Source organism: Chiloscyllium plagiosum, unplaced genomic scaffold (genome assembly GCF_004010195.1).
Source record: "Chiloscyllium plagiosum isolate BGI_BamShark_2017 unplaced genomic scaffold, ASM401019v2 scaf_4750, whole genome shotgun sequence".
In the NCBI taxonomy this organism is placed as follows: domain Eukaryota; kingdom Metazoa; phylum Chordata; class Chondrichthyes; order Orectolobiformes; family Hemiscylliidae; genus Chiloscyllium; species Chiloscyllium plagiosum.
In genome coordinates, this window is record NW_025212008.1 from 643 (window position 1) to 25000 (window position 24358).

The 24358-nt window shown below is 39.6% G+C and overlaps 1 protein-coding gene across 1 annotated transcript; it reads right to left on the reverse strand.

Moving 5' to 3' along the window:
* Positions 1-633: 633 nt before the first annotated feature.
* Positions 634-13869, reverse strand: LOC122547243 (5'-nucleotidase domain-containing protein 2-like). Its single transcript, XM_043685885.1, has 5 exons — positions 13851-13869; positions 13147-13233; positions 6713-6853; positions 5778-5842; positions 634-3032 (listed from the first exon to the last, which is right to left on the reverse strand). The coding sequence occupies exons 3-5, from the start codon at positions 6845-6847 to the stop codon at positions 2771-2773; spliced, it is 462 nt and encodes a 153-aa protein (XP_043541820.1). The 5' UTR covers positions 6848-6853; positions 13147-13233; positions 13851-13869; the 3' UTR covers positions 634-2770.
* Between the last annotated feature and the right edge of the window lie 10489 nt (positions 13870-24358).

Below are 24358 nucleotides of genomic sequence, written 5' to 3' on the forward strand. Positions count from 1 at the left end.
AAAAAAAAATACTGCTTGGTTCTTCAGCACTCAAAACTAGGAGCATTGAATTTTAAAAGAATATTATTGGAAATCCAGTGGATTTTCACTGTACTGATGCATTGAATGGACTGCTAAATACATGATTTTGATTATCACGCGACAGATTCACAATTTTTACTGAAGCCATCAGGGCAACAAAAGGGGAGAGAAAGCTGAAAATGGTACCCTTTCCAAATCTCAAAACATTAGAAACTGGAACGTTAAAACAAAAAAACTCTGATGAAATGACAACTTAATGTGTTAATGTGCAGATTTATACAAATCTGAAAAATGGGTTGCTGGAAAAGTACAGGTCAGGCAGCATCCAAGGAGCAGAAGAATCAATGTTTCGGGCATAAGCCCTTCTTCAGGAATCCCTGCTCAGTTATGCCAAAAACGTCAATTCTCCTGCTCCTTGGATGCTGCCTGACCTGCTGCGCTTTTCCAGCAACACATTTTTCAGCTCTGATCTCCAGCATCTGCAGTCCTCACTTTCTCCCAGATTTATACAAATTACAAATATGTGTATATTTAAACCACAGAGCAGCCAAGTTAAAAGGTCAAAACCAGTATGAAAAATAAACTATAAACAGCACTATATATTGTTAAATCTTCAAAAATCAATTACTACATCAAGCTTGTTCGGCAGATTGGAACTTTAACTCAATGCAATTAGTGCATGCACGTCTCATTCCAGGGATCACAGCTGGTTATTCAAAATAAATTAACAAAACAAAAGAAGAAAACAAGTTTTCTTAGTGGGTTCTTTTCACCCAGAGTTTAAAATCAAGGAATTTAGAGCATCAGCAGTATTTCTCTTCATTTCTAAACTATTTACTGTCCTGTAAATAAGCAGTAACCTGGATTCCTGCACAGGGTACCTGAACGACATGCCCAAAGGAACAGGCCAGCTTAGCAGCAAAATACCAACATGGGCTGCACATCCCAGAGCAACGGCACCATAGATGCACTACCAATAATGGAACAAAAACTTTTTTGATTTTCAATATTTCTGTAACAAATTTATTCAAGACTCAATAAAATGACCTATCGATGTAGATAAGCGTGCCAGTAGAAGCTTAAATCAGTTTACTAGTGGCAGCACTTTGCATCTAACCTTACATCTAACATCCAGCCTTCTTACTGAACCACAGTTTGCATTTCTGTATTGCCAACTAGTGTGCTGGCTATTCATCCCATACCTCATGACAACCTTTTGCTGTCACACTGGAGGCACAGCCTTCAGTTATCGAATCTCTCTAAATCCTTCCAAAGCTTATCTGCCTAGCTACAACTTTTTTTAAGCTTTTCACTATCCCTTCAACCAACTTACTCAACTCTAACCTCCAAAAAAAAAAGGCAAGTGCTTCAGGTTATCTTACTACAATAAAAAAATGCAAATTCTTTGTAACCATGATTAAATGCCAGTAATATCTTCACTTAAAGTTTTCTTTATTATTTTTGTCACATTGTAAAATATATGTAAACTGGTAAAAGCATCATTCTTTGTTCCCTTTCAAGTCTTTCTTCACTGTGATGGTTTTATGACTGTGTCCAGAATAAGTCCATGCTGTCCTGTTCCAAACTTGTCCCAGAGAGTCAGGCTAACCTGTTAGTTCACAAGGAATACAATGTCTGTATATATTGTCCGTGCATGAAATTGGTCTTAAGCATCTTTGAATACTAAAACTCTGGTGAACCCTTAAAATTATAATTCCAATGTAATACTAATTAATGGACATAATTTAAATAAGCATTTGCATTTCTCTCTCACGATGGCCCTCAGAATATTGCAGCATGCTAAAACAAATTTGGTCCAGTGTCAGAATTGGAGATAAGATCACATGAGAGTGATTACATATTTAGTGGTTTTGGGGAGCAAATGAGTTTCAGAAAAGCTTAAGAAAGCCTTGAGAAGAACTAACTTTGCGGATTTGAATACCTTCAATTACTGTACCTTGTGGACATTAGAAGCTTGTAATCTGGTCTAGATCACATGGTAGAAAACACCTTTCAAAAGCACCTAAAGAACCAGTGCATAAGCACATTGATTTTAACTTCAAACAGCCTGTCTTTATGCGTTTTCAAATGCTTTTAAGCTGGCCTCAAATGAAAATACTAGTGTGGAATATCTATAAATACAACTATTAATAATTCTTCCCTTTAACAAGTCCAACATGAAAAACGTATCAAAACGAATTCCATGAGTCATACTGCACATGCATGTTAAACAGAATTCCACCTCTAATATGCACCTTTAGATTTCTCATTTAAAAGGGGTTAGAGGCCCCAAAAACCAACAGCCTGAAATGTGATTCTACAGTTTCACTAAAAATTCAAATCATATGGCCAGAAATAAATATTTAAAATTTGTAAGGACAACTATCTGCAAATTGATGAAAGTAGTGACTGGTCACTGATCAATGACGGCCATCCATCCAGATCTTACACATTTTCAGTGACATAAGAAAACCTTTGCAGCAGACTTGAACTTCCGAAAAACAAAAAAGGGAGAGAAACCACAACTGAAAGAGAGTTGTAGTGGAATAGGGCTGGTTTATGAAGGATTAGCAACATAGCCACTCTACTTCACTATGATCATTTCAATTACCACTATCATTTTCTATTCAAATGCTCAATTCACAACTTTTCAAATAAGAATAGGCCACATTGTTTACAACCTTTAGGTAACCTTTTCTCAGATGAAATACGCCATTAAAACAAATCTGCAGTGAAATTAAAATGGAGTTTATCGCATATGGACCATCTCTTCCAGGAAAGGGGTCTTCATGCAGCCGGTACAAAGCTGGTCCATCCAGAGTGGCGCTTCATGTTGCAAAGGAGTCCGTCTTGGATAGAAGGTGTAGTTGGTGTCATAGTTTAACAGACAACTGATGGATGACATGTAGATGTCAGAGAATCTGCACAGCCTTCGCGAAAAATAGGTGGGGTTATGATAGGTCCTGAAGATGCTCCCGAACTGGGGATTGAATAAATTCTTGGTCAGAGACCTAAAACAAGATTAGAACAAAAACAAACTTATATAGTAACTTCTGAGAAGCTGATACATCATCTTATTGCAATGTTTCCAAGCCATCTTCCATCCCTCAGTTTTAAAACCAAGTCAGAACCCTGTTTTCTTTTAACAAAATCAGACATCTGTGATGATTCTGTTAATGATGACCATTAGGTCTGACACACTGGATTGCCAGTTTCATTGACTGGGAGAATCCCACTAACCTTACTGTCCACAGAATGTTACAAGAGATAAAATAATTTATTTTCAAATCATTTGTACACATTTTTGATTTTTTTGGATATGTTTCATGATTCAATGAAATGGTGGTTAATCTGCACCCTTTCTATGTCCACCCTCTTTGTATTTGATGTTGAGGATTTTAGAACCAATCAGAACATGTTGTAAATACACAATGCTGCACATGTGGAGGAAGAAATTGAGTTAACATTTCAGGCAACATTTCTAATGCAAGAGGTCAAAGAACAAGTTGCAATGTCAAGGTAGATCGGTGGGTTTCTGGGGTGGGGGTGAAGTGGGGAGGCAGAAGAAATAAAAAAAAGGGAAGGGAAAGAAAGATAGAGACAGAGGACTTTTAAGGCTTGTATCAGATTACCATCAACAGCTGGCACTGGGGGAGGAAATTGAAATCAAGAAAGAACTTATGATCTGAAATTGGAGATTCCCAGTATTTATATCAACCCTCAATATCCTTGGCTAGTTAAAATCTAATAGCCAAATCTCAGATGCGCTAACAGTGCCATTTCTTTGGAATTCCCTTTTATCATATGTAATGCTCAGGTATTTGGCTCTTCACCAGTTGAGGAACCAGAGGATGAAGCACAGTGTGCCAGAATGGACTAAGGAATCTTAGACAATGGCCTTTCAGGCAAGTTAGAACAACTGTTTTCCCAAAAATTTGACAGCTTATTCATGAAATCCTCGGAATAAACCGATTCAGCAGCGCCTGGATTACTGAAATTTTTGATATGCAACATTTTTTTTTAAAAAAAGATAAAAACCAATATGGCATTTCTGAAACTACAAAATAAACACTCCAATTCTCAATTGGAAAAAAAGTATCCAATATGTCACACAGACCAGCACGGTCTTGGGTTGAATCTCTGATTGATGCTCTGTAGGGCTCAAAATAATTTCCCCACCTCAAGATTTGAGAACTTTTGTTTTTAAATTGAGCTTATTTTTCACTTCAAATCCTTAATTTGATGATGCAGTCACAGGCCAACAATTTTTTCTATACTAATTTTGATGTTGTAGTGGGGGTTGGACTGAAGTAGAATTAGAAAAATTCAAATCAACATCCCTAATCATCACTGGTCCAATAAACTTAAAAACACAATATACATGAAAACATTAATTTCTAGACACCACACCATGTAAATTGGCACAAGATAACAGGCATAAATTTAGTAACAACTGCTTTTTTTACCCCCTTATAAAACAAACTGACTCTTTCAAACAAAACAAAGTATCCTAAACTGGAGAGGTCACAGTTAAGGCAATGCAAGTTTGTCATTAGCACAGCAGTAATTCATCGCTTGACTGATGCTTTGAGATGTGACAACAATAGTTATGAAATAAAAACTTTTCAATAGGGAAAAACAAATGATATAATTATAAGTTGTCATTGCAATCACACACCTCATTGCATTTCGCCCCAGACAGCAGGTCAACTCCTGCGACTTTAATCTAGAGACTGACTCTAGATTAATTTGCAAGGAATTTATTACCTTAGTTTTTCTGTTCCAACTAGGAGACTGTTTTCTCCCCTTTGAAAAACTACTTCTGACCCACATTCCACACCATTCCCCCAGTTTCCCTCTTTGGAGTCTCATGTCCTTTCCAGATCCTCTGCCTCATTCCTTAGACTTGGTACTCTCACTCATGGACATCTATCCCTCATCTCTATGGCCTTGTTGGTCAGCCTCACTCCATGTTCTAGCTTCCACATTCTCTAGTTTTGCTAACTGCTAGTCAGTTTGCTTCTTCAACAAGTTTGGTAGTTAACAGTCAATCATTTAACTGGTTCATTCTCAATGGCAAATGTCTCTATCGATCAGCATTCCCCTCAAATACACAACCATTTTCTCCCCTTTACTTGGCAATTCTTATGCATTGACCTGATAAGTAGAAGATGAAAAGCTTTGACAAACTGTAATTTTTCATCAATAATTTAAAAACAAATTTTGCAAATTTGGGAATCTTTAGAAGTGTTCACTTAATGATTCAGGACTCTCTCCTGCACCAATTTAAAATTGTCTTTATGGTTTTCACCAGTTCTCGATTGCCACCAGCCAGTCAAATAGGATTCACTAAATGAAACGGCAGTCATATGAGTCACACTCACCGCTACAACATAAGCGATAAACCCACCAGATGGTGAGCTTTCATCTTTGTGGTGCAAGATGCATATATATTAATACCAGCAAAGCATGTTCATTGTTGTTTTGTTGCACTGACTTGCTCTCATTCTGAATGTTGATTTTCATCCACAGATTGGAGTGCTTCATTGACAAACCTTTTCACTTTAGCCTGTCCTCTTTCAGACAAAGCCACAAACATACATCAGTTTGCAGTGCATCTTAATTGTTTCCTCAGTATAAAGTCAATTACACTAGTTATACTTGCAGAGCTCCATACTTTTGTTTAAAATTATCTTGTGCAAAAAGCTTGTGTTTTTTCCCCAATATTACAGCAAAATTACAACACAATACATTACATTAATTCTTGTCTCTCCTTTATCCATTCATTGAGCACTTGTTTAGACTCAGCATCCCGATATACCTGCGGATACAAGATACTGTGATATATTACAGAAATATGCTAAATCTTAATTTTCTTTCAATTACTACTCTGGTCAAGTAGAAATAATCCATTACTATGGGAACACAGTTCAAAAGTGAAGAATTATCTCTGGGAATGTGGAAGTAATTTAAATTAAAACAGAAGCAAAACAACTGCAGATCCTGGGTATCTGAAACAAAAACAAAAATTGCTGGAAAAGCTCAGCAGGTCTGGCAGCATCTGTGCAGGGAAATCAGAGTTAACATTTCAGGACCAGTGACCCTTCCTCAGAATTTCTCTAATGAGCTTTTCCAACAATTTGTTTTTGTTGGTAATCTAAATTACATGTGTGCTGAGTTTACGATCCTCCTGCACTAAAAACAAAATTATCCAATAAATTAAGCAAAAAGAAGTGATATTTAGTGTCAAAGAAGAGTTAGATTAGTTGATGACAGTTCCAGATTGTTAGCAGTTTGGAACAGAACAGTCAGTGCAGTTTTCAAACTAATGTAACTTCTAGAGACCAGAAAGCAACTTTTGTTCAACAATCTGAGCATCATTCTAGAATGTTCTGGCCAACTTAACAGTTCATTAAGAATCCAGTGTCATCACTGAATATATTTGCCTCACAGCATGAAAATGATCAGACAAGCCTTTCAACTGAAGCAGATAGGACAAGTAGCACGGTCAGTATTAACCCATCAGCAAGAACAACAGGAATAAATGTGAACTAGAGTGTACAAGAGTAGAGGTATCAAATCTGAAGGAAGTAGAAATCTTTGAAAGGAATGAAATTACTTCAGAATGCGATGAGCTTGCAGACCAGCAAGATTCACTAGAACTGGGATATTGCAGGAGTATTGACATTACCTGCAGCCTCTCTAGAAGTCCTGTTAGGACCTGTAGCCAAGTCAGCCCATGTGTAAACTGCTCAGTGTTAATGATACTGATTTCTGCATCCAATTCTGGTACGATTGCTCCTGTTCTCCAGCCATGTCGAAGCATTAGGTCCTATTGATCAAGAAAGGCAAATGTAAAATATACCCATTTTGAATTGCAGTTATTGAGTCTTTCTGTCTAAACCCAAATCACATGAGGAAAGGTGGATAATTGATTGATAGTACAACCCACAGGACCAGGAAGACTCTCAACAACTTAACATTTCAACGTGTGTTCTCCCTGATCATTAGACCATTGACACAGGTTGATAGGATTCAATATCAAATAAAAAAGGAGCTACAGTGGGACTGTACCAGCCAGGCTGAAGGGGTGTCAGATTCAATCCTTCATCTATATTGGATTAGTGTATTCAGCTATACAGACAAATCTATTTTTCCTCTAGAATGTTTTGATGCCATACAGTTACTTTGAAAATAAAAATCGACAGGCCATTCAATCCCAATCCTGTCATTCTTGTAGAAGAACAGTCCCCATGTTGGCACTGAGGTCAAACAACTCAAATGGCTTCTCATAACTGCACCGTTCTTCCATGTTTAGTTATCAGCAGAGCTTTTAGTTTTCAAAGGCTCTTCTACATTAGTGTCCATTCAAAACTTTGACTTTCTTCAACAAATAAGTAGCACTTAAGTTCAGAATGACCTTGTGATAAAATCCTAGGCTTGTCCTAGTCATGGGAAAATATAAAATAACTCATACTTTTATCCCTCAGGGGTTCTTGGCCCTATACCACAATGTGGGTCAGTGGTTAGCACTGCTGCCTCACAGCACCAGGGTCCTAGGTTTGATTCCAGCCTTAGGTGACTGTGTTGGAGTTTGCACATTCTCCATGTCTGCGTGGGTTTCCTCCAGGTGCTCCAGTTTCCTCCCACAGTCCAAAGATGTGCAGGTTAGATTAGATTACAGTGTGGAAACAGGCCCTTCGGCCCAACAAGTCCACACCGACCCGCCGAAGCACAACCCACCCAGACCCATTCCCCCACATTTACCCCTTCACCTAACACTACGGGCAATTTACCATGGCCAACTCACCTAACCTGCACATTTTTGGATTGTGGGAGGAAACCCACGCAGACACGGAGAACGTGCAAACTCCACACAGTCGCCTGAGGCGGGAATTGAACCTGGGTTTCTGGCGCTGTGAGTCTGCAGTGCTAGCCACTGTGCCACCATGCTGCCCATAAAGGTTAGGGGAATTGGCCATGCTAAATTGACTAATGCACCTAACACTATGGGCAGAGGGAAATGGGTCTGGTTGGGGTTACTCTTCGCAAGGTTAGTGTGGACTTGTTGGGTCGAAGAGCCTACTTTCACACTGTAGGGAATCTAATGTCACCTCTGCCTTGGAAAATTCACCCATGGCCAGATTTAGAACCAAATAAGACTTTTTCCAGCAGGTCAAACTATTTATTCAGTCAAATTGTGTAAAGTGTTATTTCTAGGACAGAGACAGACAAACAAACCAAATTCATGTAAACAGTTACATGGTCCTTCAAACACTTTATTGGTTATTCACTGAAACATTGCTGGTGCATTTTTCATTCCAAAAATGGCAAGGCTTTGCACTGAAAGTCCATCTGTGATGCAAAAGTCAATTTATTGAGCTCTATCAATTGACAGAACTTGCTAATAGCCTTTTACCACTCATTATTTTTGTGGACAAATCAGGTGTTCAATTTTTTCCATAGAATCTTCTAATCTCCGAATACGATAGGATATTGAAGAGATTCTCTTTGATTACCCAATAAGTGAGAGTTACATAGCTAAGCTTCAATTCCCAGTTGAGAATCTATCACCTCTTCCTTGAGCCTTCATAACTAAGCATATACTTTGCTCAACTTCAAATAATTGCCGCAGAGTTTTAACCAAACACATCTAAATGCTCATGACACGGAAATAATTTATTTCTTTACACAGTTCTAAACTGCCTCCCTTTCAAAGAACAACTATTTCATATACCCAACTTCGGCCATGACTTGTGCAAACTCTGCCAAACCGAAACCCAAAAGCTTTTGCCAAGTTAAGGGGCATTCACCCCAAATCCAAGAGAAGAAAAAAATAATTTGACTTTCAAAACTGTGTACTTTGAAGAGTTGCAAAAACAAATTCCCATCGGCAACCAAGAAGGACCTCTTCCCTGCCTTATCTTTAAAGAAAAATCCACCACATTTACAGAAATACTGAAACCATGCTGGGACCAGTGCCAAGTAAACTGAATAACCAGGGCTGTAGAATGGGTTTTAATCCAAGTAAAGGTGGTGTGGCGGGGAATGGTTGTCAGGAGGGGGGGGGGGGGGGGGAAAAAGAGAGAAAATGTAGGCTTAAAGCAAGAGGACATGACCGCATTGCAAGGCAGCAATGTGGATAACAATACTCTCAGGAGTGGGACGGGAAGGGATGATGCATATAGAGAAAAGCTCAAGAAAAGGGGCAGAAAAGATAAGATAAAATCAATAGCTATTTACTCAAAAATATGGAGTATTCAAAACAAAATAAATTAATGCCATAAATCCAGGTTAATGGATATAATCTTACAACCAATACACAGACGTGTTTACAAGGAGACCAAAGCGAGAAACTTAAACATTCAAGATAGGACTTCAAAAGGATAGGCAGGAAGGAAAAGGTGTGGTGAGATAGCATTGTTAGTACAGAGATGGAATAAGTACAATAGCAAGATCAGAAGTTGAAGAATCCAAATAGGTGGCAGTAAGAAATTTTTTTTAAAAAAGGGGAAGATGACACTGGTAAGAGTAGTTTAAAATCAGTCCCTAATAGTAGTTATTATAGTGGGACAGAAAATAAATCAGGAAGATCAAGGGCATGTTAAAAAAAAAGGTAATGTAGATTACAATAGTCACACATTGTTGTAAGGAGGAACAGTGTGTTGTAGATCCAACCAGGAATCAGGCTATTTGGATCTGGTGATTTGTAATGATGCAGGCTTAATAAATCATGACCAACTAAAAGATCTGTTAGGAAACAGTGACCATAATGTGGTAGAATTTAGCATTTAGTTGGGAAGGGAAGAAGTTGGGGCAGAAACAATGTTAAGCTTAAACAAGAGCAAATACAAAAGGAATAAGAGCAGAGTTATCTGGATTGGACTGGGAAAGGTATTTAGCAGCAAGATAGCTAAGGGACCATTGCAGATACTTAACAGTTCAAAGCTTAAACAAACAGCAAAAGATAGAAGCCAGAGGACAAAAGAAGGATTCGAAGAAGGGAAATGAAGGGTAATACCAAATTGAAAGAAAAATCATATACAATGTGACAAAAGGTCAGTGATAAACCAGAGGATTTAAAAAAAGTTTGAAAAGCCAGCAAAAAAGAACTTTTGGGGTAAACTTGCAGGAAATAAAAGATATTCAGCATCAGCTTTTTAAAATAAGTAAAAAAGGAAGAGAAAAACTAAAGTTAATGTGGAGTCCTTAGGAGAATGGAGGCTGAGGAAATAGTAATGATGGAGTTCTAGGAAATGGCCCTGGCATTGTATACATAAGTACAATATAATCAAAGTAGAACACATTTATGGCATCTGAAATTTCGAAATAAGTCGAGGAGCAAATAGAAAGTAAAGAAAAACTAAATAATTACCATGAGAAAAATTAACACTGAGTCTAATGGGGCTAAAAACTTGAGCCCCCTGGACCCGACAGGGTGAAACTAGGATATTTTTAAAAAAGCAGCTACAGACATAGTTGATGCACTGACAGTAATCTTTCAAGAATCCTTTAGATTCTGGAAAAGTCCCAATACATTGAAAAACTGGGAAAGCAAAAAAAAAAAACTTACTTAAAACAGGGAAGGAGACAAAAAAAAATGACCAGTTAGCTTAACACCCTGTTATTTAGAAGATGTTAGAGTCTATTATAAAAGGATGCACATTTAGAAATACACCATATATGATCCAGCAGAGTCAGCACCACTTCATGAGGGGGAAACCATGCCTGACAAGTTATTAGAATTCTTTGAGAAGGTAACAAGTAGGATAGATAAATGGGGAAGTAATGGATCTAATTAATATGGATTTTCAGAAGGCATTTATAAATGCGCTGTGTTATTAAGGAGACTAAACATACAAGAGCCCACAGTGTAGGAGATAGTATATTGGCACGGACGTAGGACTAGAGACAACGACTGGGGTAAGAATGGCAATCTTAACTAACGGAGTGCCACAACGAACAGTGCTGGAACCACAAGTATTCACAATATAAATTAATGATTTGGAGGAGGAAAGTGAATAGACTATAGCCAAGTTTCCAGATGACAAAAATAGGTGAGAAGGCAGCAGGGAGTTGACAAGGAGTCTACAGCGTGATTATAGTCAGGTTAAGCCAGTAGGCAAATACTTGGCAGACAGAACATGTGAGGTCATGGACTTTGACAGGAAGAATAGAGAAGCTGGATATTACTTAATACAAGAAAGACTGCAGAAAGTTACAGCACTAAAAGGGATTAGTGTGTCCTCCTACAAAAATCAGAAAAGGCCAGCTCACATGTCAGCATGTAACAGTAAAGGCAAATGGAATGTTGGCTTTACTTCAAAAACAAAAAGGGAAGAGAGAGTATAAAATGTATGAAGATTGTGCTAAAAGCTATAAAAGCCTACAAATTATGTCACAGGTGGCAGACACTGAATGGTTTTCCTCCCCTTATCCAAGGAAAGTTTAGTAGCATTACAGGCAGTTCAGAGAAGGTTCACTTGACTGATGAAGGGCTTTTGCCCGAAACGTCGATTTTACTGCTCCTCGGATGCTGCCTGAACTGCTGCTTTTCCAGCACCACTCTAATCTAGTCACTTGACTGATTCTAGGTATGGAGGGACAATCATGAAGAGAGGCTGAATACGTTGGACCTGTACACATTGGAAGTTTGAGAATGGGGTCAACATTATTGAAACATACAAGATTCTTAAGAGATTTGTTGGGGTACATATGGAAAGGTTGTTTCTTCTTGTGGGAGAGTCTGGGTCCACAGAATATAATCTCAGAAATAAGATGTTGCCCATTTAAGGCAGGGATGAGGAAAACATTCTTCTCTCAATGGAACGAATGGCCTACTTATGCTCCTATATCTTATGGTCTCAAGTTAATAATTAAGCCCCTTCTGACCTAACAGACTAAAAACCCACAATCCACTAGTTCAAATCCAAACTCGGAAATAAATGCCCTTAACACATTAGATAAATCACACATTATATCAGAATGAATTGAAAACCCTGGACAGAAGAAATAGCAAGATGAGCAAAGTCACCATAGTCCCAGAGGGCCATAAGGCTGCTGGCTCTCTCTCTGATGGTGGTTTAACTGGACAGTCACCAGGCCTCAGGCCCTTTGCAAGGCTGAGTAAGTTGGAACTTCACAGTAACCTTAGCCAATGTGGGAGCTGAGCCCATACTGTTGGCATCACTCTGCACCACAAGCCAGCCATCCAGCCAACTGAGACGATTAACTCCCTGTAGCAACAGTTGGTATGTATATAGCCTTATCTAGCACGAACCTACAGTTATTGACAATAGATTACAGCACTTAAGTTTCCCACACATGCTGCTACCCTCAAGAGTCATTGCCACATTGATCTACACTATATATGATCAAAACAGATCAAGTACATTGGACTTCATAAAATGTCTGAATTTCTCACCAGACATACCGTGATTTCTTATTTGAATATATTTGGGATGGTTTTTCCTATGTTTAGTCTGCCTGACATTACACTTAAAATTTTGATCCAGCATGGGATCAAATCAATCAATAGAACTTGGGTCATTTTCTTGGTTCTCACTGGCAACTGAGAACTTTCACTGTTAACATTTAAATATTTATCTTCCATAGTTGCCCATGTTACTCATCTCTAGGTCAATCATGGTTCAACACCTCCTGCATATAATTTATTGGAAAAAAAGTTTTTTTTTAAAACAACATAAAAAGGTTCAAAACAGTGTTAATACTTACAATAGCTGTCAAATAAGCCAAAAATACAAAACAGCAGCTTTACATCGAAATTAAAATTTATGTCCCAAACTAGAGATGACAAGCAGTTTCTAACAAATTATCTGTCTGCTATTAGCGTATGACAAACATAACAGTCAGTATTTATTCCTTAAATAAATACACTCAGGGAATACCTTAGCCAAAAATCAATAAATCAGTCAGGCATTTTATTTGCATCTGCAAACAGAAAACATCCAAAATGAAACATTTCCAATAAGTATCACCAGTTATAGACCAAAAGAATAACTTCGGTTTCACTCATGATTTTCCATTTTGAGAGCTGCCAGTAATTTGCAAATCACTACACAAATTCTATTCAGACTCAAGCTCAGAGATACAAATTGTACTTACTGCCAGGTCACTGTACAGATGGTCACCAAAATAAAGCACCTTGGATCCACCCCAGCCTGTCAGTCGTAGAAACTCAAATAGGTTTCCCTGCAGATCAAGAACAGACAGATGAGTAATTTGAGGGAACATTAGTGGGATAGTGGTGTTTGGTCTCAGAGGTTATGCTGAGGTTTTCAGGACTTCAAATGGATTCTTAGAATAGCAATTGACCAGAGAAAAGCACAAAGTGGCAGTTATGAAATACTAAGAGAATCCACAACACTGGCATATATAATGTTGGATCATGATTGGATCACCCTTCCCAAACTGCTATATGAACTTTTTATCTTCAATACATTATAGGTACTTTCGAGACAAATTATTCTTTAAGTCCTGTAAGAATTAAACATGGGTAGCGTACTGATAACAGATTCAATAGACATCGATTACAAATCCTTGTATGTACATACACTACAATAGCAGACATTGCTAAATTTGGGCTAAAACTGAGCAGTTTCCTTACAAACTAACACTTGGAGTAAGTGAGGACTGCAGATGCTGGAGATCAGAGTCAAAACATATGGTGCTGGAAAAGCACAGCCGGTCAGGAATCTTGATGAAAAACTTATGCTCGAAACGTCAACTCGCCTGTTCATTCCTGACTGGCTGTGCTTTTCCAGCACCACACTTTTAGAAACTGTAACACACATCCCTCTGCTTCATACCTCAAGTAGTGCTAGTAGGATGGAGAATTAAAGCTTTATGCCATCAGGTCACATGCCATGACACAAATGGTAATATCTTTAGTATGTCTCCAAAAAAAAAAAAAGTTTATTGCATATTAGCTGAGTCACATAACAGATGATGAGTCCAACAAGATAAAAAGTACAACATTACTTCCTGTACACAAAGCAAGGCAAATCCAACCCAGCCAATTACCATCCGTCAGTCCACTCTCAATCATCAATACATAGTCAGTGGAAGGGGTCACTAGCAGTGCAAACAAGCAGCATTAGTAAAAACTTGTTGTGATACTTAGTTTGGGTCCTGACAAGATACCTCTTCTGACCTCATTACAGCCCCACCCCCACTAAAAAAAAAGAGATAGAAGTGGGGCTCTTTGCCAGTAATTGTATAATGTTCAGTGTCATCCACAGATTCTGAAGCAGTTCATGCCCAAACACGTCAAGACTTGGACAATATCCAGGCTTGGGCAGTCAAATGGCAAGCAACAGATGTATTTGCAGAAGTCCAGGCAATGACCATCTTCAATAAGTAAGAACCTAACCATTGCCCCTTGATATTCAATGGTATTTCCATCTTGGTATCCTCTACTATCAACATCCTGGGGTTTACTATGGATCAGAACTGAAATAGCCATGCAAATATTGTGGCTACAAGAACAGGTCAGAGGATAGGAGTACTACATTGAGCAACTCACTTCCCAACTCCCAAAGCCTGTCCAACATCTACAAGTCAAGTCTGGAATTGAATACAATTATTTCTGACTTGCCTACATTGAAGCATGGCTTCAAGAACACTCAAGAAACTTGACATCACCCAGGACAAAGCTCAATTGGCACCACATCCAAAGACATTCACATTCTCCATCCTGACGCACAGCAGCAACACTGTACACCACTTACATAGAAAAATGCCGAAAATAGGAGCAGGAATAAGCCATTCAGCTCTTTAAGCCTTCACCACCATTCAATATGGTCATGGTTGATCATCCAGTTCCACACCTTGTTCCAACTTTCTCACCATATGTTTTGATTCCTTTAGCCCAAAGAAATATATCTGACTCCTTCTTAAAAGCATTCAGTTTTTTAGCTTCAATTGCTTTCTGTGGTAGAGAATTCCACAGGCTCACCATCCTCTGGGTGAAGTAATTTCTCCTTATCTCAGGCCTAAATATCCTTAGGTTGTGACCCCTGGCTGTGGACCTTCCTGTCATCAGAAACAAACATTCTTTCTGCATTTACTGTCGTCAAGTCCTATTAGAATTTTATAGGTTTGCAGTTTTCTCTACTTAACCCATGGAAAGATATTACCATAAAGGGCATCCAATCAAGACTCACCAGACTTATTCCCAAAACACAGTGGGGCTATCTTACAAAGACACATTGAGGAGCACTGAATAATCTCCTTATCTCAAATGATGAGAGTCCAAATTAATCCAGTCTGAAGAATTACGATAAACTTAGAAAGGGGGCGGTGCATTGAGACCTGCATATCTTTATAGACCAGTTGCTGAAAGCAAGCATCTAGGTACAGTATATGGTGATGAAAGCAAAATGTTACATTGGCCTTCATAGCAAGGAGGTTGGAGTACAGGAGCAGGAATGTCTTGCTGCAGTTGTACAGGGCCTTGGTGAGACCACAGTTTGAACACGGTGTACAGTTTTAGTCTCTTTGCCTGAGGAAGGATGTCCTGATTGTGGAAGGAGTGCTATGAAGGTTTAGCAGATTGATTCCTGGGATGGGATGATTAACCTATAAAAGCTACAAAAAAGTGAATAACCTCACACTTATCCACATTATACTACTAAACCTGCCGTGCATTTGCCCACTCACTCAACTTGTCAAATCAGAGCGAAGCATCTCTGCATCCTCCTCAGTTCATCTTCCTACCCAGTATGGTGTCGTCTGCAAACTTTGAGATATTACATTTTCAGTTCCTCGTTACTATATATTGTAAATAACGCAGCTCAAGTCCCTGCACTTCAGGAAAAATCCATTTCTTCCTACTGTTTCCCATCAACCAGCTCTCCATTCATGTCAGTACACTACCCAATCCCATGTCCTTTCATGTAAAATGAAAGTGCAAGATGCACTGCAGAAATGCAAAGACTCCTCAGACAGCACTTGCCAAATCAAGGACCACTAGCATCTGAAAGGAAGGGCACCTAGGTATACCATCACCTGCAAGCTCCTATTGAAAACACTGACCATACTTGGAAATAGATCATCCATTTCTTCAGTGTGCAGGGTCAAAATCCCAGAACTCCTTCCCTAATGGCAACTTGGGGTATACCTATCGCAAATGGACCCCAGCAGTAGATTCCCACTATTTTGTCAAGGGTAACTGGGAAGGGTGTAAAATGCTGGCTCAGCCAGCAAAGCCCATGTCTAATAATGAATGACACTTACTGAAAAACAAAAATTCTCTTTTGAATATTACAACAAATAAAAAAACAAACAATTCAAACCAATATTAAAACAACCCTCTAATTACATAAATAAAAACTAAAGCTATAAAGGAAAATATTATTAATAATAACCATAAAAGCTCAGCAAAACAAAACAAATCACTTTATCATCAAGCGCACAAGTTTATATATATTCATACGTTCATAGTTTCTCCACTCTGGATATCAAATCCATTACATAGAATTGCCATGCCTTATAAAGACTCTTATTAGTATGGCAGACAAAGTAGTCCAAAAGTGGATGCCAAGTCTTACAGAAATTCTCAGTTTTATGGCGCAACATACTCGTAAGAAAGTCCAAGGGGATGTGCTCTATGCCTAGCTTATGGTAGCCCCAGGGGATTTTCCAATACCCACCCTAACAGAATGTTCTTTCCAGCACAAAAAATGAGGATACTGAAAAGCCTTTTTTTCTCTGATGAAAGAGAATTAACAAAGCCAAGAAGTGGAGACACAAGGCCCATCTGCACCTCGGCCCCCAAGGCATTCTCTATTTTGCCTACCACACCACTCCAGTACGCCCGCAGTCTGTGACAGGACCAAATTTAAAGTGCCCACGCTCACTTTACATTTAGGACACATTGGAGATGCTCCCACTTTAAATTTAGCGAGGTGGTATGGGGCCAGATGGACCCTGTGGAGCATCTTAAATTGCAAGGCGTGGGTCCTGATGCAAACAGAGATCCTTCTTACATTTCCCCAAGAGATCTTCCCATATCGCAGAAGAGATCTCAACGTCCAACTCCCTCTCCCATACCTTACCGAGCCGTTCGGTCTCATCATCTATTAGAGGGTCCCTTTGACAAGCGCTGCTAACAGATAATGGCCTCAGCATTCAACACCCTCTTCTCCAGGTTAGACCTATAGGGATCAGTTAGAAGTGTGGTCTATTTTTGTATGAAGTTTCTAATTTGAAAGAAATGAGAGAGGTCCCTACTAGGCAATTCATATTCCAAGCCAACTGGTCAAAATGTCTCCTCTGACTAAGTCACCCAGGCAAGACATGCCCCTAGCTGCCCATAGTTTAAACCCAGAGTCCATCATCCCTGGCTGAAAGCCTGGCGTACCAATTATGGGTGTCAAAAATGATGTTTTGGCAATATTGCCCTCACCCTGTTGCATTGTCCTCCATGCCTTAACAGTATGGATGGCTATTGGCTATGGCAATATCCTTTAATTGTTCTCATTTTGTCTAAGAACAACTGACAAATAAGGGGGCATCTTGCCGGAGATGTTTTGATATCCAACCAAATTGAGTGAAGGTCCTCCTGGGCCCAAACATTCACATAAGATAGTAATGAGCTTTTTGATAGCTGGTAGGCCCACTCCTCCTAGTCTGTAAGGTAACTGAAACTTAGTCAATTCAATAAAAGGGGCTGCTTGCAGTACCAGATAAAAGAACTAAACCAGTCTAAATACTTGCTTTGTAAAAAGCAGAGGATGCATTCACATAGGATACAACAGGTGGGGCAGAATGTTCATTTTAAAGAGGATGATCCAACCTAACCAAGTGATTGGAAGTGCCTCCAATCTATGAAAGTCCTGCTTAATTCTGTCTAATAAATAGACAAAATTGGCTTTGAACAGCCAATCAAAACAGGAGTAATAAATATACCTAAGTAGAGAAGGCCCTCCTGCGACCTGAAACAGAGATCCACCCTCAGGATCAGGCACTCTTGGGAGACCACCCATTGCCTCGGACTTAGCAAAATCGATCTTCTAATCAGAGAAGCCAAATAGATTGATGCATTGTATCAGGTGTAGCACTGGGACTGTTGGCTTTGATAAGACAAGAACATTATCCGTATACAGTGCGATCTTATGGGAATTCATCCCTACTTATGGAACAGTTATATTGGGATCCCTGCGTATCACCTCCCGCCAGCAGTCCGATCACCAATGCGAAAAGCAATGGTGACGAGGGTTAGCCCTGTCAACTGCCCCCACAAATATGAAAATTGCTTGACCATACACAATAGGGAGGACTGCGGCAGAGGATCACTACACAAAACCTCCACCCACCTGATGAAGTTTCTCCCAGGCCAAACCACTTCAAAAAGAATGAAAAAGATATGGCCACTCGATCCTGTCAAAAGCTTATTCTGCATCTAAGGAGATCACTAATCCCTGTACAGATCGCGGTTGACATACTTGGATCAAGTAATCTGATGACATGATCTGTCGATCTGACCTTTTAAGGAGGACCAGACAGGGTTCATAATGGTGGTGGGCAGTACAGTTTCTAGCCTTAATGTCAATGTCAGAGTCTTGGATAGGATTTTGAAGTCAACATTCAAGAGTGAAATGGGTCTATAGCAAGCACAGTCCTCCGGGGCCTTCCCTGTTTTAAGAACAAGAGAGATGGTCACCTCTCAGAAGTGGTGGGAGGCGGCGACGACTACGTGAGTTAAACATACTGAGCATCGGCCCTGACAATACATTTATAAATTCCTTATAGAACTCACTGGGTAGCCAGTCAGGACTCCGCCTTTCCATTCTGGGGCTGCCTCAGAGCTTCCTGCATCTTTTGTCTGACAATGGGGCATTGAGGAGAGACTCTTGTTCAGGCATCACTCCTGAACAGTCCAAATTCTTTAAAAACAAAAAGACTCCATCCTAACCCACCCACTCCCACAGCTTTCAGTTTGTATAATTCAGTACAATTTTTGGAATGCTGCATTAATCCTTTCAGAATCCTAGGTCAAATTTCCAGCGTCCTCCCTGGTCAAGGTAATGACTCAGGGACACCTTTTCCTAGCAAGGTTTATCCCCACACTCAAAACAGCCTTTGACTTGCAAATGTAAGCTCCCTCTTGGCTGCCCGTGTGAGCATGGAGTTCAGCGTAGACCAAAGCGCTGTGATCCTCTGCAGTTTAACCAGCGAGGGCCTGTCAAAGTATGCCTTTTCAGCTACTTTCAGACATGCTTCGAGCAAGCGTTGCTGCTCACCTGGCTGAATAGGAAATAACCAACCCCGTAGCGTAGGCTTTAGCTGTTTCCCAAAGAATGGATGGGCTACTGGCAGAGCCTGAATTAATATCTAAAAGCCCTGAACTCAAAAGAATTCAATAAACTTGCAATCCTGGATGGTGAAGGGGTCCAGTTGCCAGTGCCTAGAGCCTCCCACTGTATCCTTATTCTTAAGGAAGAAATACACTGGGGCGTGATTGGATATAGTGATATTGCCAATTGTACATGGCACCACCGAGCCCAGATATGCTGCGGGGGACAGAACACGATAAATCCTGGTATGGCATTTAAGTGGGTTTGAAAAGAACGTGAAGTCCCTGACAGTTGGTTGAAGGTGCCTTCAAAAACCTACCAACCTCAATTCAACACACAGATCCCTTTAATTGTTGAGATCACAAAGAAGATATCGGCAGGCCTTTGAGCAATCTGTCGACCATAGAGTCTATGAGACAATTGAAATAATATGCTGAGATGCATGGTTAACCAGTCTAGAAAGTGTGTCAAGTATTTAAGGGGGTGGGCTGGGTGACAGTAAACATTTAACAATATATTCTTCCCCATGTATCAAAGCTTTAAAGGATTACAAATTTACCAAGTATCTTTAATGTACTCTAATACCTTAAATTGAGATTCTAACTAAAATGGCCACCCCTCTTCTACTCTTATTGAAAAAGGATGAAAAATAAACCAGTCATACCCATTCTGTTGCAGCTTCAAATGCTCTGCACCATCCAAGTGTGTTTCTTGTAATAAGACAACATCCACCCTCTCCCTTTTAAGGCTGGAAAATATCTTCTTTCTCTTGACAGGTGAATGACTCCCCTTAATATTCCAGGTGCACCACTTAACCTTCCATAGCACATCTAGACTCCAGAGAGGAAGAACCCAAACTACAGAACACTGAGCTTTAATGCAAAAGAATCCACAAAACCCAAGAACCCCACAGACTAAAATACTATAGCCAACAAATCTGCAAAGCTTACAAAACTAATGTACAACAAAAACAGGGGGGAAAAAAAAACCATCACCAAAGGCACTGATTGGAGGAATTTACCCCCCATTCAAAAGGGAGGTACCTACACATCCTACAACACTATGGGCAGCACGGTGGCACAGTGGTTAGCACTGCTGCCTCACAGCGCCAGAGACCCAGGTTCAATTCCCACCTCAGGCGACTGACTGTGTGGAGTTTGCACGTTCTCCCAGTGTCTGCGTGGGCACTCTCCGGGTGCTCCGGTTTCCTCCCATAGTCCAAAGATGTGCAGGTCAGGTGAATTGGCCATGCTAAATTGCCCGTAGTGTTAGGTAAGGCGTAAATGCAGGGGTATGGGTGGGTTGCACTTCGGTGGGGCGGTGTGGACTTGTTGGGCCGAAGGGCCTGTTTCCACACTAAGTAATCTAATCTAATCTAAACACTACTAACTATCCCAACCGCCCTCAACTCCTACCAGGAAGGGTCACGCCACCTACACCAACCACCCGACAGAGAAAAAAAAACACCCAAGAGCAAGGTTAATACTACAGACAAGTAAACTAAAAAATAAAATGTTACCCATCCCTTAACATAATTTAGAAATTGAAAAAAGTTAAATATTCTACCCATCTCTGATATCATTTCACACAACTTAGTACCAGAAAGGAGCCTCCATCAAGTCCTTTTTAAAAGGAAAGCAAACCCAAACAGCTGTCCTCTACACCTAATGAATGACATTTTTCAGAAGTTGGAATGACACTTATCAAGAGAAAATGTTGATGACATCCAGAGGAAAAAATAATTTCTGACTGGGGAGTCTGGATTGGTTTAGATTTACAAGCATATGAGAGATTATTTCCAGCTTGTTTTTGCTATATTCGTTGATTAAATGATTGAAAATACAAGATTTTCACATACAAATAGTGAATCTGGACAATGACTCCGTAGCAGTGGCCTTGAAGGGCATCTTCAGGCCTACAGTAGTGCAGCACTGAGGAAGTACTTCACATCGCCAGAAGTGCCACCATTTTAAATGAGACACAAAACTGAGGCAACATCTGCCCAGTCAGTCAATAGATGATAAAGTCTCCATGGCTCTACATGAAAAGAAGCAGACAGTTGTTCTGGTTAATATTTATCCCTCAATCAAGATCAACAAAATCAAATCAACTGATCATTTATATAACTGCTTGTTGAAAGCCTTGCCTGCACAAAATTACCTCTGTTTGACACTTCATAACAGATTTAAATTGGCTGTGAAACACTTCACAATGCTCTGGGGGCCAGGATTTCATCGTATAAATCAAGGACATTTATTTAAAGTGACAACGTGTCATAGCAATTTATTCAGGTTCTTCTATTTCTATTAGAAAGCAATTATCAAACTAAAAAAGACTGCACAAAAACCTTCAAAAGTTCTGCGAAATGGAACACCAAGGTTAGTCAAAACCACTTCTATTTCAGGAATAAATGGAAGAACTCTGTTCTCTCTTACTCTGGCATTAAAGTATATCACATCTCAAATTCCAAAATCTAAACAAGTGTATTTGCATTTGTCAAGCAGGTTTAATTACAGATAAATTTGAGCTGCAAGCATTTGGTTTTCAGTTTAAAACCTTATTCGCAACACAGGCTTTGCCCATAGGCACCAAATAATGGCTTTCAACTTATGTTGATGAATCTCCAGAGATTTGGATTTAAAAAAAAGCACCTCTTTAACATGCCATTGTTTGTGCTAAGAATTAAAAAAAAATCATTTTTGTGTTGACTTTATTTTATGCCCTGTTCTTAAAAAGTAAACTAATTTGCTGCAGGTCTTATGCTCATACTTCTAGCAATGCTGGCTATTGTAAACAGCTAGGAGCTGGACAGGCATTAGTGACATGGCTAGCTGTTCCCTCAGTTTTGCTTTATCACCCTACAGGACTTTTTATTAATTTAAATTTAATTAATTACTTACAGTGTGGAAACAGGCCCTTCAGCCCAACAAGTCCACATCGACCCTCCGAAGAGCAACCCACCCAGATGGCCAATTCACCTAACTTGCACATTTTTGGGCTGTGGGAGGAAACCGAAGCAACCGGAAGAAACCCACACAGACATGGGGAGAATGTGCTAACTCCACACAGACAGTTGCCTTTAGGAACTTGTACCAAGGAGGTTCTCCAGTCCGACTGCCCAGCAATGCAGTTTCTGGTTTGCTTTTCTGTAGGTTTTCAAGCTGCTTACATCAGTTTTGTTGACTGAACATAGAAAATGTCTAGGGTAAAAATCAGGCTTGGCCATTGGCTACTGTCAGTCAGCAGACATTCCAACTTTTTGTAGGCAGTTATACACAATTGTTGGTACTGTTCCCATGGCAACAGTTAAATCTTCCAGGTTTTACATGAATAGCAACACAGCAGAAAATCCAATTTAGAATAATTCTTTAGATATTGCAGCTCTTCCGAACACCAAAATTAAGCCCTGGAAATTTTTGCTCTTTGGAGGAAAAAAAATCTTTGACACATTTGGTGTAAGGAAGAACTGTGTTTCACAAGACAGTAAAACTGCTGGAATCAACAGTTCCAGGCCAGTCACTGTATCAAAAAATACAGCATGTTCTGTGCTTTCAAAAAAAAACCCATAATATTAAGATCAGCCTTGGACTCTTCAAAGAAAAAAAAAGGGCTGAGCTCAAATAAACTATTGGTTTTATTTTTGGAGTGACATTTTACATTTCAGAAAGAATTTTCTTTTTATCTCCCCATTAACTGAAATCTCATTTTGTGGAAATAGATTTGAGTTTGCATGCTTGATATTTGACTGAGCAGAGGAATCCCTCATCACTTTGAGATCCCAGTCTTATTTAGATTGGTAATCAAGCCAAGATGTTTAAATGATCAAATGCAGCTTGTCAGCAAACCTTAAAGTCAAGTTTCAGGCAGTTTTATGGAGTGGTGCAGAAAGCCGATTCCACCGAGTACAGAATCTAAAACTAGGGCCTAGAATTATCGTTTGATCAGAGTGGTGCTGGAAAAGCACAGCAGGTCAGGCGGTATCCAAGGAGCAGGGGGAAAAAAAAAGACGACGTTTTGGGCAAAAGCCCTTCATCAGGAATGGAGGCAGGAAGCCTCCCACCCCCATCTATCTTTCCATTCTAGCGGCTTCCTGCCTCCATTGCTGATGAAGGGCTTTTGTCCGAAACGTCGATTTTCCTGCTCCTTGGATACCACCTGACCTGCTGTGCTTTTCCAGCACCACTCTGATCTAAACTCTGGTTTCCAGCATCTGCAGTCCTCACTTTTGCCCAGAATTATTGTCAAGAGTCTGGGATTCCTTTTTTTTTTTAAAAAAAAAAGTCCGTCTGCAGGAACCTGAACACAGAAAACCCACCCCCAATTCCAATCGATCCAATTCTCACCAGGAGGGGGGAAAAAAAAAGGAAGAGAGAGCGTGCTTCATAGCGACAGGAAACCAGAACATAAAAGGGCTATTTGAATGGAGTACAGACTTCAAAACAGACCACATTTTGGTTTTTCCAAGGACTTTCACCCAGAGTGTGGAAGTCACAAATTGATGGACTAGTACTCAAAAGGACTAACAAGATCTGTTTAACGGTCACAGTCTCATGTTTTCAAATTCCCTCCTCTTTTAAACTGCAAAAGAAACTAATGTCATTGCCAGTGATTTTAAACACTTGGATTTATATGCTGGGATAGTATATGTTCAAGCAGTTTAATTGTGCATTGACATTCCCCAAGGATCATTTGTTACAAAAGCTTGGCTGAGTTTCAAAAGCTAATCTTGTCTCAGTGGGGTTCAGGCTCAGTTTAATTAACAGCTTAAAACAGAATATTTAAAAAAGGATTAGAGTAGGAACAGAGGTTGTTTGTTTTTAAATGAGATATTAACCACTTGATCGGGATCTTGTGGTAATGTCTCCACCTCTGGGTCTGGATGCCTGGGTTCAAGTCCCACTTGCTCCAGAGGTGCATAATAACATTTCTGAACAGGTTGGTTAAGGATACTTTCTAATCAGGTGAAAAGGGCTTTTAAAAATTGCTGCCCTTTTGAATTGGGGTTAAGATTTTTTCAC

Coding starts and splice junctions, on each gene's coding strand:
- LOC122547243 (XM_043685885.1), bottom strand. CDS start 6,847: ATGCTTCGACATGGCTGGAGAACAGGAGCAATCGTACCAGAATTGGAT. Junction 5,843..6,712: donor GACTTCTAGAGAGGCTGCAG/GTAATGTCAATA, acceptor TTGTATCCGCAG/GTATATCGGGATGCTGAGTC. Junction 3,033..5,777: donor AAGGAGAGACAAGAATTAAT/GTAATGTATTGT, acceptor ATCTTGTTTTAG/GTCTCTGACCAAGAATTTAT.